General features: G+C 41.9%; 1 protein-coding gene across 4 annotated transcripts in view; it reads left to right on the top strand.

Moving 5' to 3' along the window:
• LOC106579890 (GTPase-activating protein and VPS9 domain-containing protein 1) overlaps positions 1–9,916 on the top strand; it is a 38,711-nt gene extending 28,795 nt beyond the window's left edge. For 3 of the 4 annotated variants that reach the window (XM_014160228.2, XM_045703087.1, XM_014160226.2), the window contains 11 exons: positions 223–255; positions 1,496–1,564; positions 1,669–1,791; positions 1,921–2,038; positions 2,236–2,348; positions 2,616–2,775; positions 4,624–4,811; positions 5,132–5,345; positions 5,570–5,642; positions 5,761–5,958; positions 6,311–9,916. In XM_014160228.2, the coding sequence (XP_014015703.1) occupies positions 223–255; positions 1,496–1,564; positions 1,669–1,791; positions 1,921–2,038; positions 2,236–2,348; positions 2,616–2,775; positions 4,624–4,811; positions 5,132–5,345; positions 5,570–5,642; positions 5,761–5,958; positions 6,311–6,451 (1,430 nt within the window). In that variant the 3' untranslated portion in view covers positions 6,452–9,916. The remainder of the gene's footprint in view (positions 1–222; positions 256–1,495; positions 1,565–1,668; positions 1,792–1,920; positions 2,039–2,235; positions 2,349–2,615; positions 2,776–4,623; positions 4,812–5,131; positions 5,346–5,569; positions 5,643–5,760; positions 5,959–6,310) is intronic. The other variant, XM_014160230.2, reaches the window with a different exon arrangement.
• Positions 9,917–15,825: the final 5,909 nt, after the last annotated feature.

Below are 15,825 nucleotides of genomic sequence, written 5' to 3'. Positions count from 1 at the left end.
TTAGTCTTTAGGAAAAAAAAGGTCCTTGTCCATCCATTCAATATCAACCCCTCTGTCAAACTGTTGAGAACCAGAGTCCACAAAAAGGCCTTTCTGTTGGCGTGGTCCTGCTGCTGCTGTGCTGTGAAATATCATGGTGATGTGTAGCCTAACCCCTCAGTGTCAGCCAGGTTGACTTGAGTGTGTGAAAGGCCAACCCTGTCTGTTGTGTTCCTCACACAGTGCTGTATTGGACGGCTGAGAGTGAAGTCCCAGGTAACACTTCCAACACTAGCTGTCATCATCGAGCTAGCTGCCCTGACGGCAGTGCTAGTGGCTGAGTGCTGTAAGCCATGACGCTTGTAGACGTGGCCCTTTGTGATAGAGAGAGCTGTGATGTGACATGGTGCTGCCTGAGTTGATGTCCCGGCTCCTCATTCATGCATTTCTTTTGGATGCCCCCATTTTTCTGTACTGTAATGTTTGCAATGCAGCATTAGGGTGCACAGAATGGCAACGCATTAATACATTGCTTTACCTCTCCACGTTCTCTGGCTGTAAATACCGACCTGTAAGATTATTCTGTCATCTGGATCTAGACCCCCTGTTTGTCCTGTTGACACTCGTGTGTTAATAGCCTCACCTGCTTATTTGCACATATACACTCACTGTATATATTTATCTTTTAATATGTGTACACGGAGTGGACAAAACATTAGGAACACTTTCCTAATATTGAGTTGCACCCCGTTTTGCCCTCAGAACAGCCTCAATTCGTCAGGGCATGGACTACAAAAGCGTTCCACAGGGATGCTGGCCCATGTCGAATCCAATGCTTCCCACAGTTGTCAAGTTGCCTGGATGTCCTTTGGGTGGTGGATCATTCTTGATACGCACAGAACTGTTGAGCATGGAAAAACCCAGCAGCGTTGCAATTCTTGACACAGTTCCTGGCACATGCTACTATACCCCGTTCAAAGGCACTTCAATATTTTGTCTTGCCCATTCACCCTCTGAATGGCACACATAGATAATCCATGTCTGAATTGTCTCGAGACTTAAAAATCCTTATTTAACCTGTCTCCTCCCCTTCATCTACACTGATTTGAAGTGGCTTTAACAAGTGACATCAATAAGGGATCATAGCATTCACCTGGTCAGCCTGTCATTGGAAATGTTCCTAATGTTTTCTACACTCTGGGTGTATCTGACATGTTTTGTCCATTACGGTCTGGCAGTCGTATTATTTCAGCCATTTTGCTTTTATTTACCTCTCTAGCATTCCTTTGCTATTATCGGGCAGTGAAAATAGGGATACATCTTCATTTTGTTCAGTTTCTATGCTGCTATGCTACTGTGTGCATCTCTCATCTACATTGTTAGTCAATGGTAAATGCACAATGTGTGCAACAACACTTCTTGTTCTGCTGTCATGAGTCATGATGAGACTGTGGTCCAGAGAGAGTGAGAGTAGAGCATCACCTCGCCTAGCCCACTCATTATGCTCTCTCCACAGCTCCGATAGCCTTCCGGAAAAGGGACAGGCAGGAGAAAGATGATGTGGGCCATGAACGCGTCCCACAAGGTCTGTCCTGATTTGTCATTGCACTCAGATATTGCTGAATCGGGGGGTGGGGTATGTTTCCCATGGTAGGTTTAACCCAAATGTGTCCTGTGTGTGTTTGTCAGACGACACTCTGTCCAGGAACTCCCAGGCCCAGGCAGCAGAAGACATCCTGGACAAGTACAGGAACATCAAGAGGACCAGCCCCAGTGAAGGAGCCACCGCTGCAGCCTATGACACCACAGGAGGTCAGGGTCTTTCTCTCTCTCTCTCTCACACACACACACACACACACACACACACACACACACACACACACACACACACACACACACATTCAGTGAATTAATTTGAGCGTGTGAATGTGTTGTGCACAGAGCTGTGTGGAGAGGAGGGTTTACACGACGAAGCTCTGCAGAACATGTCCACAGACGACCTGCCAGACTCAGCCAGCCAGACAGCCCAGCAACACGACTCCAGCAAGTTCTCATTCAGGTCAGTAAACCCTTACCAACTCACAGAAGTCACACAGCTATGATAACAGTAATAATACAATATGTGTTAATACTTCAGCTTTCATGCAATGCTTTATTAACAAGAAGTGCTTCAGAGGCATGAAAATTAACAAAAGACAAAAGTGATAAGAACCAAACCAAATCTACATTTTCCTTTTTTCTGCTCATATGTTGCAGTGATGCAAAGAAGAAGTTGAGACTGGCCTTGTGTTCAGCAGACTCTGTGGCTTTCCCCCTCATGGCTCCTGCCACCACACGCAATGGGCTGCCTGACCACACGGACTCTGAAGGTACCATTCTATTATTGCTGGCCATGTTATATCTGGCCACATTCATTCCTGTAAGTAAGCCTGCCCGCTGCATGTTTACCAGCAGGACACGACTACACAATAGAAAGTGACATCCTTAGAAATGGTTACATTTGAAATCCATAAGACACTCTCTCGGTAGTCATCATGGCAGGCTGATCTGATTACAGCAGTAGTCCTTCTCCCAGCGAGGGGCCAGTGTGTCTGAGCGTCTCACCCACCGCTGTCTGTCTCCCGTCTCCTTCCCAGACAATGAGATCGTGTGCTTCCTGAAGGTCCAGCTGGCGGAGGCCATCAACCTGCAGGATAAGAACCAGATGGCCCAGATCCAGGAGACCACTCGCTGCGTCAGCCGCTTCGACGCACGTACCTGCAGGAAGCTGCTGGCAGCCATCGCCGAGGATTACAGGTAACTGTGGAGGAAGAGAGACGCTGCAAAAGGAGCAGCACTGCACATTCACTTCTATTACTGCAAGGACATAGTTCAGTGGTACAGTTGATTTGTATTGTTTTGTTGGAAATATGTACAGTTGAATTCGGAAGTTTACATACACTTAGGTTGGAGTCATTAACTTGTTTTTCAACCACTTCCCAAATTTCTTGCTAACAAACTATAGTTTTGGCAAGTCACTTAGGACATCTACTTTGTGCATGACACAAGTAATTTTTCCAACAATTGTTCACTTATAATTCACTGTATCACAATTCCAGTGGGTCAGACGTTTACATAGACTAAGTTGACTGTGCCTTTAAACAGTTAGGAAAAATGATGTCATGGCTTTAGAAGCTTCTGATAGGCTAATTGACATCATTTGAGTCAGTTGGAGGTGTACCTGTGGATGTATTTCAAGGCCTACCTTCAAACTCAGTGCCTCTTTGCTTGAAATGATGGGAAAATCAAAGGAAATCAGAATTTTTTTTTTTAGACCTCCACAAGTCTGGTTCATCCCTGGGAGCAATTTCCAAACGCCTGAAGGTAACACGTTGATCTGTACAAACAATAGTACGCAAGTATAAACACCATGGGACCACGCAGCCGTCATACCGCTCAGGAAGGTGACGCGTTCGATCTCCTAGAGATGAACGTACTTTGGTGCAAAAAGTGCAAATCAATCCCAGAACAACAGCAAGGACCTTGTGAAGATGCTGGAGGAAACGGGCACAAAGTATCTATAGCCACAGTAAAACAAGTCCTATATCGACATAACCTGAAAGGCCGCTCAGCAAGGAAGAAGCCACTGCTCCAAAAACGCCATAAAACAGCCAAACTACGGTTTGCAACTGCACATGGGGACAAAGATCGTACTTTTTGGTGAAATGTCCTCTGGTCTGATGAAACAAAAATAGAACTATTTGGCCATAATGACCATCGTTATGTTTGGAGGAAAAATGGGGAGGCTTGCAAGCCGAAGAACACCATCCCAACCGTGAAGCACGGGGGTGGCAGCATCATGTTGTGGGGGTGCTTTGCTGCAGGAGGGACTGGTGCACTTCACAAAATAGATGGCATCATGAAGGAGGAAAATTCTGTGGATATATTGAAGCAACATCTCAAGACATCAGTCAGGAAGGTAAAGCTTGGTCGCAAATGGGTCTTCCAAATGGACAATGACTCCAAGCATACTTCCAAAGTTGTGGCAAAATGGCTTAAGGACAACAAAGTCAAGGTATTGGAGTGGCCATCACAAAGCCCTGACCTCAAGACCATACATTTGTGGGCAGAACTGAAAAAGCATGTGTGATCAAGGAGGCCTACAATCCTGCTCTGTCTGGAGGAATAGGCCAAAATTCACCCAACTTATTGTGGGAAGCTTGTGGAAGGCTACCAAAAAACACTTGACCCAAGTTAAACAGTTTAAAAGTAATGCTACCAAATACTAATTGAGTGTATGTAAGCTTCTGACCCACTGGGAATGTGATGAAAGAAATAAAAGCTGAAATAAATAATTCTCTACTATTATTCTGAGATTTCACATTATTAAAATAAAGTGGTGATCCTAACTGACCTAAGACAGGGCATTTTTACTAGGATTAAATGTCAGGAATTGTGAAACTGAGTTTAAATGTATTTGGCTAAGGTGTATGTAAACTTCTGACTTCAACTGTAGCTCTATTTGGAAGGCTAAAATAAACATTTAGATATCACTCACAATATTCATTGATAGGCTGTCTGATTTCAGTAGTACTATCTAATTTTGTCACTGAACGCAACCGTTGAGAAGCATAATCCGTAATGCCCCCGTGTCCCCCCTGTTAGGAAGCGGGCGCCCTACATAGCGTATCTGACGCGGTGTCGGCAAGGCCTGCAGACATCCCAGGCCCACCTGGAGCGGCTGCTGCAGCGGGTGCTGAGGGACAAGGAGGTGGCTAACCGCTACTTCACCACAGTCTGTGTTCGTCTCCTACTGGAACACATGGAGGCGAAGTCCCTGGACTTCATCAAAGGTCTCTGCTCCTTATTACTGATGTACTCACTGGGACTTTGGAACCATGAATCGACTGATGGTGTCTCTGCTAGTTGATTGACCTCTGAAGGGCCATAGTATGGAATTCAAAATACAGACACTGAAATTCAACCTAACTACCTGCATCACATTGCAGTGTGTCATTTACAATCTGGAACCTCTAAAATACTAATTGCTCAGAGTGTCTGTACCTCAGGTTCTTCCCCCAACCTTCCAGGGTGAACAGTACTCAGCGTGTCTGTCAGTGTTCAGTTTCTGTTCCAGTGCTCAGTGTGTCTATCTCTGATTCCTCCCCCCCAGCCTTCCAGGGGTGCACAGCGTCAGACGACAAGACGGCGGCGGTGGAAGACTTCCTGCGCTACCTGTATGGGGCCATGGCCCATGATGCCATCTGGCAGTACGCCAGCGAGGACCAGCTGCAGGATGCCCAGATGGCCATAGAGCGCAGCGTCATGAACCGCATCTTCAAGCTGGCCTTCTACCCCAACCAGGATGGGGACATCCTGAGAGACCAGTGAGTAACTGTGACCGTAGCCACCCCACCTCGGTCACATGGCCCCAGCATTCGTGTGGCTGCTGCCACTCACGCTTAGAAATTACCCAACTTCCTGTCCTCCTCGGATGCTAATTTACCATCATTATCCTTTACAGATTTGAATGAAGATTACACTGTATTCCGAGTAGTAGGTTTCAAGCTGAGATTAAGTGACCAATCAATACAGTATGTTCCCCCTCTAGGCTTCTTCAGGAACACATAGCGCGTCTCTCAAAAGTGGTGACAGCAAATCACAAAGCTCTTCAAATCCCAGAGGTAACTCCCCACAGATTTGTATCCCCTCAATTGTCCATCAGTCTGTTTTTCATTTTGTGTTGATGTTTGGAGCTGTACAGAGTTGACATGCTGAATGCTTTTTCCTGTCTGGCTCCAGGTGTATGCGAGGGAGGCTCCCTGGCCGTCTGCCCAGTCGGAGATCCGGACCATCAGTGCCTACAAGACTCCTCGGGACAAAGTGCAGTGTATACTGCGCATGTGTTCCACCATCATGAACCTCCTGAGTCTGGCCAACGAGGACTCTGTCCCTGGAGCTGACGACTTCGTCCCTGTGCTCGTCTTTGTCCTGATAAAGGTGAGCATCCATCGCACATTGATATCAAGTTACTCTGAGATGTTTACGTCAACATCATATTCACTTTAGATAATACAAATTATACCTCATTAAATGGTCAAACTGCTTCAACTGTGAGCAAAAGGCCTTGCTAGAAGTATGAACCCAGTCTCCCTAATGCACAGAGGGAGAAACTGAATCCTCCGCACACATTATGACAATCCTTTCTCACATTGACAGCTGTATAGTAAATGTGTAGTAGCATGAAGATCTTGCTGTATGATAACCTTTATAGACATATTTACACATGGCATGTATTATACATGGCCTGGTGTATGGCTCTCTGGTTAATGTGAGCACCCCTACCCCCCAGGCAAACCCGCCCTGCCTGCTGTCCACTATTCAGTACATCAATAATTTCTACGCCAGCCGGCTGAGTGGGGAGGAGTGCTATTGGTGGATGCAGTTCACCGCGGCAGTGGAATTCATTAAGACCATCGATGATCGCAAGTGAAGCAGAACCACCACCTGTATGGGGAAGGAGACGGGAGACTTCCCAACCAACTGCTCCCTCTCCCTCTGCACCCCAGGACCCAGACCCACACCCTGTCTGTCTGCTCTCTGTTTGTATAGCTGTACATAGTCAGAGACTTTGAGAGATTAAAAGTATATATGATTATTATGTGGACAAAATCCAGGTTTTATCATGGAGAAAAAGGCCTAGGAAAAAAATGGCAAATGTTAACTTTGAACTTAAACTAATTAGCATTTTTTTCATTTAATCTCTTCTCTAGTCATGGTGTGGTGGTCTATGTCTTGAATGTTACATCTAAAGTTATGATTCTGACGTTAAATTGACGGATGAAAGCGTCTAATCAGATGAAAAGGGACCATGTTTCCTAGAGATGATCTCAGATATATGTTGTGGAAGGGGGACTACCTGAAGGTGAGAGAGAGAAAGGTTGTTAAATCGTGCAATCTTTCCCCTGAAATACTCTTCATCCTAATGCTCTTCAGGATGCATCGTATTCTGGGGAATCACAAAACTCAATAGATACTGACTAAAGTAAATTCAACCCAAAATAATCATGCTAATATTAGTCTTTTTTTTTTTTTTTTTACATTAGCACATCAATAATAGGACAGCTTTTTTCATAAAATGTAAACAGATGTATTCATTATTCGGTTCATCCTTCCCTAAATACTTTTTGTGGCAATTTGGACAGAAGGGCCCACATATTTATATATAAAATGTATTTATTTCTTTCATTCTATTTAATGGAATTGTATTTTATTTCTATAAATGAAATCACACATCATGCCTATTTAGGAGATTTAAGGCAGCTGTAAGGGTTGAGATATTTTAATAGTGTTAGGAGGGCAAGCACAGCATTGTCCTCAGACTGAGAAGCGCCCAGGATAAGATGTTGGCTGTTTGCTACAGCTTATAGACAGGGTCACCACTGATCAGCTCCTGCACAATATCAGTAGTGCTGGTATTTTTAGAAATACTGAAATGTGCCTTGAGGAGGGCCACTTTGTGTAAGTCAGTTTAAAAAAAAAAAATGTTTTCTTGAGAATGAGGGTTCTGCTTTTGGTTTTCCATAAAGGATAGGCATTACTTCCCCATACCATTATCACGGGTGGGCAACATACGGCCCGGCCTGCGAGCCCTATTCAGTCTGGCCCGCAGGAGGTTTGAGTAAAAAAAGAAGTTATTTGGGGGAAATTATTATTATTGGGTTAAAAATATAATCCAGGCCACTTTTGAACGTCTAAAACAAGATCAAGTATGTAAAAATTCTAATGTTATAATGACCTATATGTTTTCAAATAACTGCCAGCGAATTACTTTTGACGAACAAATCGGTCCGGGAAAAGAAATCTCTGCGCCTCTCCACTGAATTTTGAAAAGCCTTCAAGCCTAAATGATTGCCCACCCCTGCATTATCACCATTGATTCCCACAGCCGGTCTCTCTGAGGAACCTCTTTCCTACCTTAGTGCTGGGAGTGGAACACCACTGGTTGTTTCGCTTCATTCCCTTTGCACTCATCTCCTTTCCCATTGCCGTTTTCCCCTTCAATATTTAATATCCTACCTCAAAGTTAGAACCAATGAGCCTGACGTTTCTGTTTGTGCACAATACTCTTTAATATTGGTTGGATATGAAGAGTAATGGAACAGGTATTCACTGTTTAGCATCTGCTTCCTCTATTGACACTGATGAATGCTCTCTTGCAATTACATGGTATAACAAGGTAGTAAAGCATTTCCAAACGAACAAGTTGACTATTTCTGTAGTTGAAGTTGTTATAATGCATGTATGTTTCAGCATAGAGCAGGAAGACTAGTGATTGGATTAGCACTGTACTTCCTCACACGATCAAAAAAGGGACTCTTAAATGTGTATGCACTCTTGTATTATATGATTTCTTCTTTCATTTTAGAGTGCAGGGATATTCCAGTTTCGTGTTCTTTTATTTACAGGCATGTTTCTAATCACTTACAGCCAAAGGCACCAAAACTCATAAAATCATCTGTTTATGTTGCAGCTACAAAAAGCAGGAACACTGCCCCCTATGTTTGTGCAACTTAGCATTGTGCCAAGTGTATGTATATTTTCTCTTTTAAATCACTGCTTTCAAACAGTATCCCATGAATAGACAGCACTAAAAAAGAGCAAATAATCAGAACACTATCTGATATGTTACTGACCATTGGAAAAAGGCAGTGTGGGCTGTGTTGCGTGAGAGGTTTGTACAGTGAATGTGTGATATGTTGGTATGTTAAGAGTGCGGTTTTGAGAGGTCCACCCTCTTCCTCCTCTTTCACAATGTCAGGATGATCTCCTTACTGTAACTACAGTACTACTCGATGAGCAGTAAATCCTTGTTGGTGAAAAAAACAAAATATTTCTAGAGTTAATTTCGAACTCAGACCAGTTCTGAAAGGGTTGTGAAGAATGAGGCTGGGTTTTCTTTTGTCTGTGTCACTGATGTAATTTCTTTTTCAATGTTCAGAGCTTAATTACTCTGGATTTTTTTTGTACAAGGTTAGCGAAGCTTGCTCCGTACATTTGAGATGCAGAACTTCACATGTTTTCTACTCTGCTCTTTAGTAATGAGTCACACTCATTTTAACTAAAGCCTCTGACATTACAAATGATACTGTAACGGAGATTTCTATGGGTAGTTTAGCTAGGTCTGACTGTTACACTTTATCCAATAACATCAGTCATAAGGACACACATTTATAAGCAATCTCTAAAGTTGTGATATTAGTGTTGTCTCCACATTTCCTGATTTATGTTCCTGTTTTTTGAGTAATTTGTGTACAGCATCTAATGGTTTTTAAATACACCTGTGCAAAATAGATGATACTGCTGTTTAACCTGTTTGAAAACACACCCATGTACTGATCGGTCAAAAAATGTAGATAGACTGTATCCAGAAGTGTTTGTGATGTCACTTTAGAAGTATGTACAGTACAGACCAATGTGATCAAACAATCTGGACCTGGCTTGTGTATTAATGTTGCCTTCTACATATCAGTGAACAAAGATACTTTTCAATAGCTAGAAAACTACAACCAGCCTTCGTGTCTGACCTGATTGATACTGTTCATACACAGTGACAGAATACCTCACATTGTGAAGTTAAAGTACAAATACACATCCTAACATTGAGAATAATTCTGTACTATAGCCTGAGTTTAGCATTGATTGTATGCAAACAAGTGGACAGTTACCAGAATGGTGGACTAAAAGAGACTTGACTATGGAAATCTGGTCTTCAAAGCTTTACAATCCTCTCTGTGCTCTAGTTCCTGTACAGAGTAGGCAGAACAAGCAGAAAATAATCAATTTTACATTTGTAAGCTTGCACAATTATGACATATGCGAAGGGGAAGGCGTTTTGTCTTTAAGGTTATTCATGTATCATATAATTCTTTAAAACAATAAAATGCATTTTTCTGTACCTGTATCCTGTTATTTCTGTGCATGCAGGTATAGTATGTGAGGGCTCTCTTGTGGATGGAGGGAAGGTGTATGCTGTAGTTTAGTCTTGTTCTGTTTCGCTCCCGAGTGGCGTGATCTAAGGCACTGCATCTCAGTGCTAGAGGCGTCACTACAGACACCCTGGTTCGAATCCAGGCTGTATCACAACCATAGGGCGGCGCACAATTGTCCCAGCGTCATCTGGGTTTGGCCAGTGTAGGCCATCATTGTAAATAAGAATCTGTTCTTAACTGACTTGCCAAGTTAAATAAAGGTTATATAAAATACATAAATATCATGCTATGGGAGAGAGAACTCTGTAATTCAGATTTAGGTTCTGATAGATTCTGAGATTTAGGCTGCACGATAGGTGGTTCATGTTGACCACATATTTTTACATGGAACATAACTGTTGGAGAGGGCATTCGAGCAAGATCATATCTCGGCAGCGACACAAATGGCAACCTCTCACCGAACATTGAATTACTGCTGACAAGTGTACAGCTGATTTGTAATTGAGGATTTCCCCCATCTAAAAGCTCCCCTCATTTCACCAATAGCCTTCTGTAATTGTTATCTATCAAAAAACTACTCGTGGGGTGCCTTGCATCTCCTGATATCTCCCGATTGTTCATTTAAATACAAAATGTTGAGGTTTATTAGATGGATTCATAAGCCAATGGCTAAACTGGCCTCGTTTGCAGATTGGCTCTTTTGTTTATTTGTTACTCTGTTGATTTCAGATACATGGAGGACGAGGTCTTTGTTTCTCCCTTCTCTGCTTGTACATGATCCCAATGTGGTCATATTAGACCGCTCTAATTTCCTCTGCTGTATGGGGAACAGCATACATTTCATTCTATGCTTATGTTTAAATTAGATACAAAAGATGCTTGCCATTTTCATTTGTTGGGTTATGAAGTGTAGAAAATGTGGACTGGGCTTCTCAGACGCAACTCCTGTTTCATATTGATGTCAGATTGTTGCATGAGGATATAAACAGCACTGGGCCTGGCCCAGATGGCTCTGGAATAACAGATGATCAGTCCAGCGGGGCTTGTGCATGACTTCACATACACTGGTCTGCACCAAACACTTCCATTGACTCTGGGGGAACCATGGAGAGTCATACCTCTCCTTGCTCCTCCACTAGTAGCCTACATTGAGTAGTTAAATTATATATGTGTTACAGGTCTATAGACAAAATAGAGTACTGTGGTCATCTATATTCTTCAATGATAACATTTATTACAGGGGACATACTGTAGTCCAGCCTCAGTGCTTTGAGTTCCTTGAATTAGGAGGGAATTGAATAGTGTTTGCAAATGTAATGTAAGTCTGACCTCAGTAAACTTAGAACAAACTCAATTATTGAGAGGCTTTTTTTTTCTTTGCTAATTTATATCACGATTTGGTAGATATCAATACTGTCCATTACAAAAATGTACCATGATAGTACAATGAAAAAATACCATGGTACTATGATGTTATTTTGGTCACAAATACCATGGTATTTTCGTGCCATGGTAGTGATGAACACCACATGTTAAGTGTTGGTTCCATGTTTTGTGAGCTGAAATAAAAGATCCCAGAAATGTTCCATACACACAAAAAGCTTATTTCTCTAAAATGTTGTGCACAAATTTGTTTACATCCCTATTAGTGAGCATTTTTCCTTTGCCAAGATAATCCATCCAGCTGACAGGTGTGGCATATCAAGAAGCTGATTAAATAGCATGATCATTACACAGGTACACCTTGTGCAGGGGACAATAAAAGGCCACTTTAAAATGTGTAGTTTTGTCACACAACACAATGCCACAGATGTCTCAAGTTTTGAGGGAGTGTGCAATTGGCATGCTGACTGCAGGATTGTCCACCAGAGCTGTTGCCAGATAATTTAATATTAATTTCTCTACCATAAACTGCCTCCAACATAATTTTAGAGAATTTGGTAATACGTCCAACTGGTCTCACAACCGCAGACCACGTGTATGGAGTCGTCTGGGCGAGAGGTTTGCTGATGTGAACATTGTGAACAAAGTGCCCCATGGTGGCGGTGGGGTTATGGTAGGGGCAGACATAAGCTACGGACAATGAACACAATTGCATTTTATCAATGGCTATTTGAATGCACAGAGATACTGTGACGAAATCCTGAGGCCCATTGTCGTGCCATTCATCCGCCGTCATCACCTCATGTTTCAGCATGATTATGCACAGTCACAAGGATCTGTAGACAATTCCTGGAAGCTGAAAATGTCCCAGTTCTTTCATGGCCTGCATAATCACCAGACATGTCATCCATTGAGCACGTTTGGGATGCTCTGGATCGACGTGTACGACAGCGTGTTCCAGTTCCCAACAATATCCAGCAACTTCGCACAGCCATTGAAGAGGAGTAGGACAACATTCCACAGGCCACAATCAACAGCCTGATCAACTCTATGTGAAGGAGATGTGTCACGCTGCATGAGGCAAATGGTGGTCACAGCAGATACTGACTGGTTTTCTGATCCATGCCCCTATTTTTTCTTTAAGGTATCGATGACCAACGGATGCATGTCTGTATTCTCAGTCATGTGAAATCTATAGATTAGGGCCAAATTTATTTATTTCAATTGACTGATTTCCTTACATGAACTGTAACTCAGTAAAATCTTTGACATTGTTGCTGGTTGCATTTACATTTTTGTTCCGTATACTAGCTACCATGGTACAAAAATGAACCATGGTAGTACAATTAAAATGAATACCATGGTTTTGTACTAACAGCATGTAGTGAAACATGAAAGCATGGTAGTTGTTTACAATGTATTATGACGGTGTGTGTCCCACCAGTTTTGGGGTGAAGTGTCCCACCATAGTAATTTATGGTAGGTACTCACATAATGCAACATTGACAACCCGCTCTGCAATGGCAAAGTCTAGGTGTAGTACCCTCTTAAACCCCTTTAGGTCATAGTGAAAAACCACAACACACATGGTCCAGCAGAGTAGTGCATCCTCTTAAACCTGGGGACCTGGCTCCCGAGTGACGCAGCAGTCTAAGGCACTGCATCTCAGTGCTAGAGGCGTCACTACAGACCCTGGTTTAATTCCAGGCTGTGATTGGGAGTCCCATAGGGCGGCACACAATTGGCCCAGCGTCATCCGGGTTAGGGTTTGGCTGGGGTAGGCCGTCATTGTAAATAAGCATGTGTTCTTAACTGACTTGCCTAGTTAAATAAAGCTTAAATAAAAATAAAATAAAAACCTGGATAGGGTGTGGTGAGAAGAATTGAGTCTGACACCTTGAAGATATAAAAAAGTTAGTTTATCTGGTGCTTCTCTCTTCATTACAGTTTTCAGTTGTCTCTCTCTCAACTGACTTGGCTAGTCTTATATAATTCTAAATAGTCAACATACTTAAAAACAATTTTTTTAAATGTATAAATTATCATCATATCTCATAGATACATTTCCATCATGTAATTCTCAACATATCCCTAAAAACAGCAAATTACAATGTTTCCCTTTGTTTACAGTGTGTGAACTTTCGGTGGTCCTGCTGCCATGACTAGACAGGTTAGCTTGACTGGAGCTAACTTGAGTTTTTTTTTTAGGAATTCATTAAGCTATCAAACATCGTCAAAAAATAACAACAACCATATCGTTACACTCCGTCTAACTTGGTTTCATATCATATGCTTTATAACTCACTCATTGTGATGATAACGTTTAAAATATTTCGTTTATCTGGTGCTTCACTCTTCAGTTTTCAGTTGGCTCTCATTCAACTGACTCACTGACTAGGCAGGCTAGCGCAACGAGCGGCTCCCTCTGCGGGACAAAACAAGAGCAACAACCCTTGACTATAAATACTGAAAATGATTACAAAATGCCTAAAATTCGGTTACAAAATCTCACATTATCGACATTTCAGGTTAGCAACACAGGGAACCCAAACATGAGCAAAAAACTATACTATTAATACAGAAAGTATTACCCCTTTTTCACAGCAACTATTTCCCTTTTTCTTTGATGTTACAGACAAACTAGGACCACTAGTAGCCTGCCTCTGACTTTATCAGAAACTAGCCTATAATGGTATATAGATTAATCAATATAATGCCAACCAACCTCTTTTGAAATCAGGGGGTTAATGCATTATACTGCCATTGTACTATGGTAACTAACACATTAATAAAGATTGGACCATATGATCATTTTTGGTACCATTTATCATAATGGTGCGTTACTGTGGTAGAATGTAGGCTATAACACATTTTAAAACCATGATATTTCCATGATCCACATCTATGCCAGTACCATAGTAGTACTATGGTATGAATTAAAGTACCATAGTAGTACCATGTTACATTTTTGTAAGCCTCATCAATCAATATTTGAAAGGTTAGCTTCAGAGAGAGAGGAATTTAGGCTACTAGTGTACAGTGGGCCTCCACTGTGTTCATTGACGTTTCTAATGGAAAATAGGCCTACCCAAACCATGGGAACTGAGGCAAATGAAGGTTCACTCTAACTGGACATGTTTAGTGCACTTCCCTTTTTAACGATATGTGGTAAATCAATAATCTGAAAAGAAGAGGTGCAGCCGCGAGGACGTCTGAATGTGTGGACTGTGGCCAATGGAACGGTCATTTAATGTGGCGTGCCGTCGCTCTCCTGCAGATGGCAGACGCACCATTCCCGACGACGGTCCCCTGAGCTGAGTTTAGACAAAGAACACCAGGGACCTATGGAACATTATCAAGTTAAAAGTCTATGGACACACGCATGTCGGTTGATGTAATTGTAAACAATATCCATGATAGAGCGAACGAGGATTATAAAAAATAAAATCTAAATGCATGGACAAATAATGCGTTAGAAAGTAAGTTATACACACATTTTATAAAGCCTATTCGCTTTATTATTATTGTGTCTATATCTTTAATTTATTATATCAATAAAACTTTACTTTTGTAGAGAAGCCTATGTTCTTTATTTGTTGTCTATATACATCTTAGTTATTAAGCAGACGCTCTTATCCAGAGCAACAAGGTTTAAGTGCCTTGCCCAAGTAGGCCTAAACGTCGACAGCTTTTTCACACAGTCGGCTCGGATATTCGAACCAGAAATCTTTCGGTTATTGGCCCAACGCTTTTAACCGCTAGGCTACTTGGCGCCCTACTTAATAAAGATTATATCAAAATCCCTAAGGATAGAAGTAAACTTATCATTACAATTAATGGATGACTGACAAAGACAAAAAGCTACTTAGCAAGTGCCCATAACATTAAGACCTGTATTTGGTCTTAAACCAAATTGATGGGAACCGCGGTAATGCGGTAAATTTGGCCACAAGTGAATCCATCAATTGGCGCCACCTAATCTAATCGTAATAATGAAAGGTGTGCGTCCCCATTAATATGGGCAGTTCACCATTAGCGTTGCACATTTGCGCTCTCAAACAAATCGCAACAGCCAAAGCTATTTTCGAAGTAATGCACATTACCATCACATTCAACTTACTGGGTAGACAGACAGAATCGATACATATTTACATATACATACCTGTCTGTGGTCACCACTGTTTTATAATTCCCCTATTCCTAACTACTTTTCATACATGCATGCATTCAAGTGGTCAAACAATTGATGATGGCATTGCAAAACTCCCCATCTAACCCCATATAGGTTTACATTTATATATTTATGACTCAAAGTAGTACACCAACTGTCTAAATACATTGGAAGTTGGACTGTGTGTGTGTCTATGTGTTATGTACGTCTAAATGGTCACTATTAATATTTTAGTTCAAATTTTCAAAAGTCCTATTTCAGTTTTTTTCTTCCCTCCTCTCTAATACTAATCAACCTACTCCATCTGGGGATGCAGTGAAG

Source organism: Salmo salar, chromosome ssa20 (genome assembly GCF_905237065.1).
Source record: "Salmo salar chromosome ssa20, Ssal_v3.1, whole genome shotgun sequence".
NCBI lineage: Eukaryota > Metazoa > Chordata > Actinopteri > Salmoniformes > Salmonidae > Salmo > Salmo salar.
The sequence above is the reverse complement of the archived record's forward strand: the minus strand, read 5'-3'. Positions and strand labels throughout refer to the sequence as shown.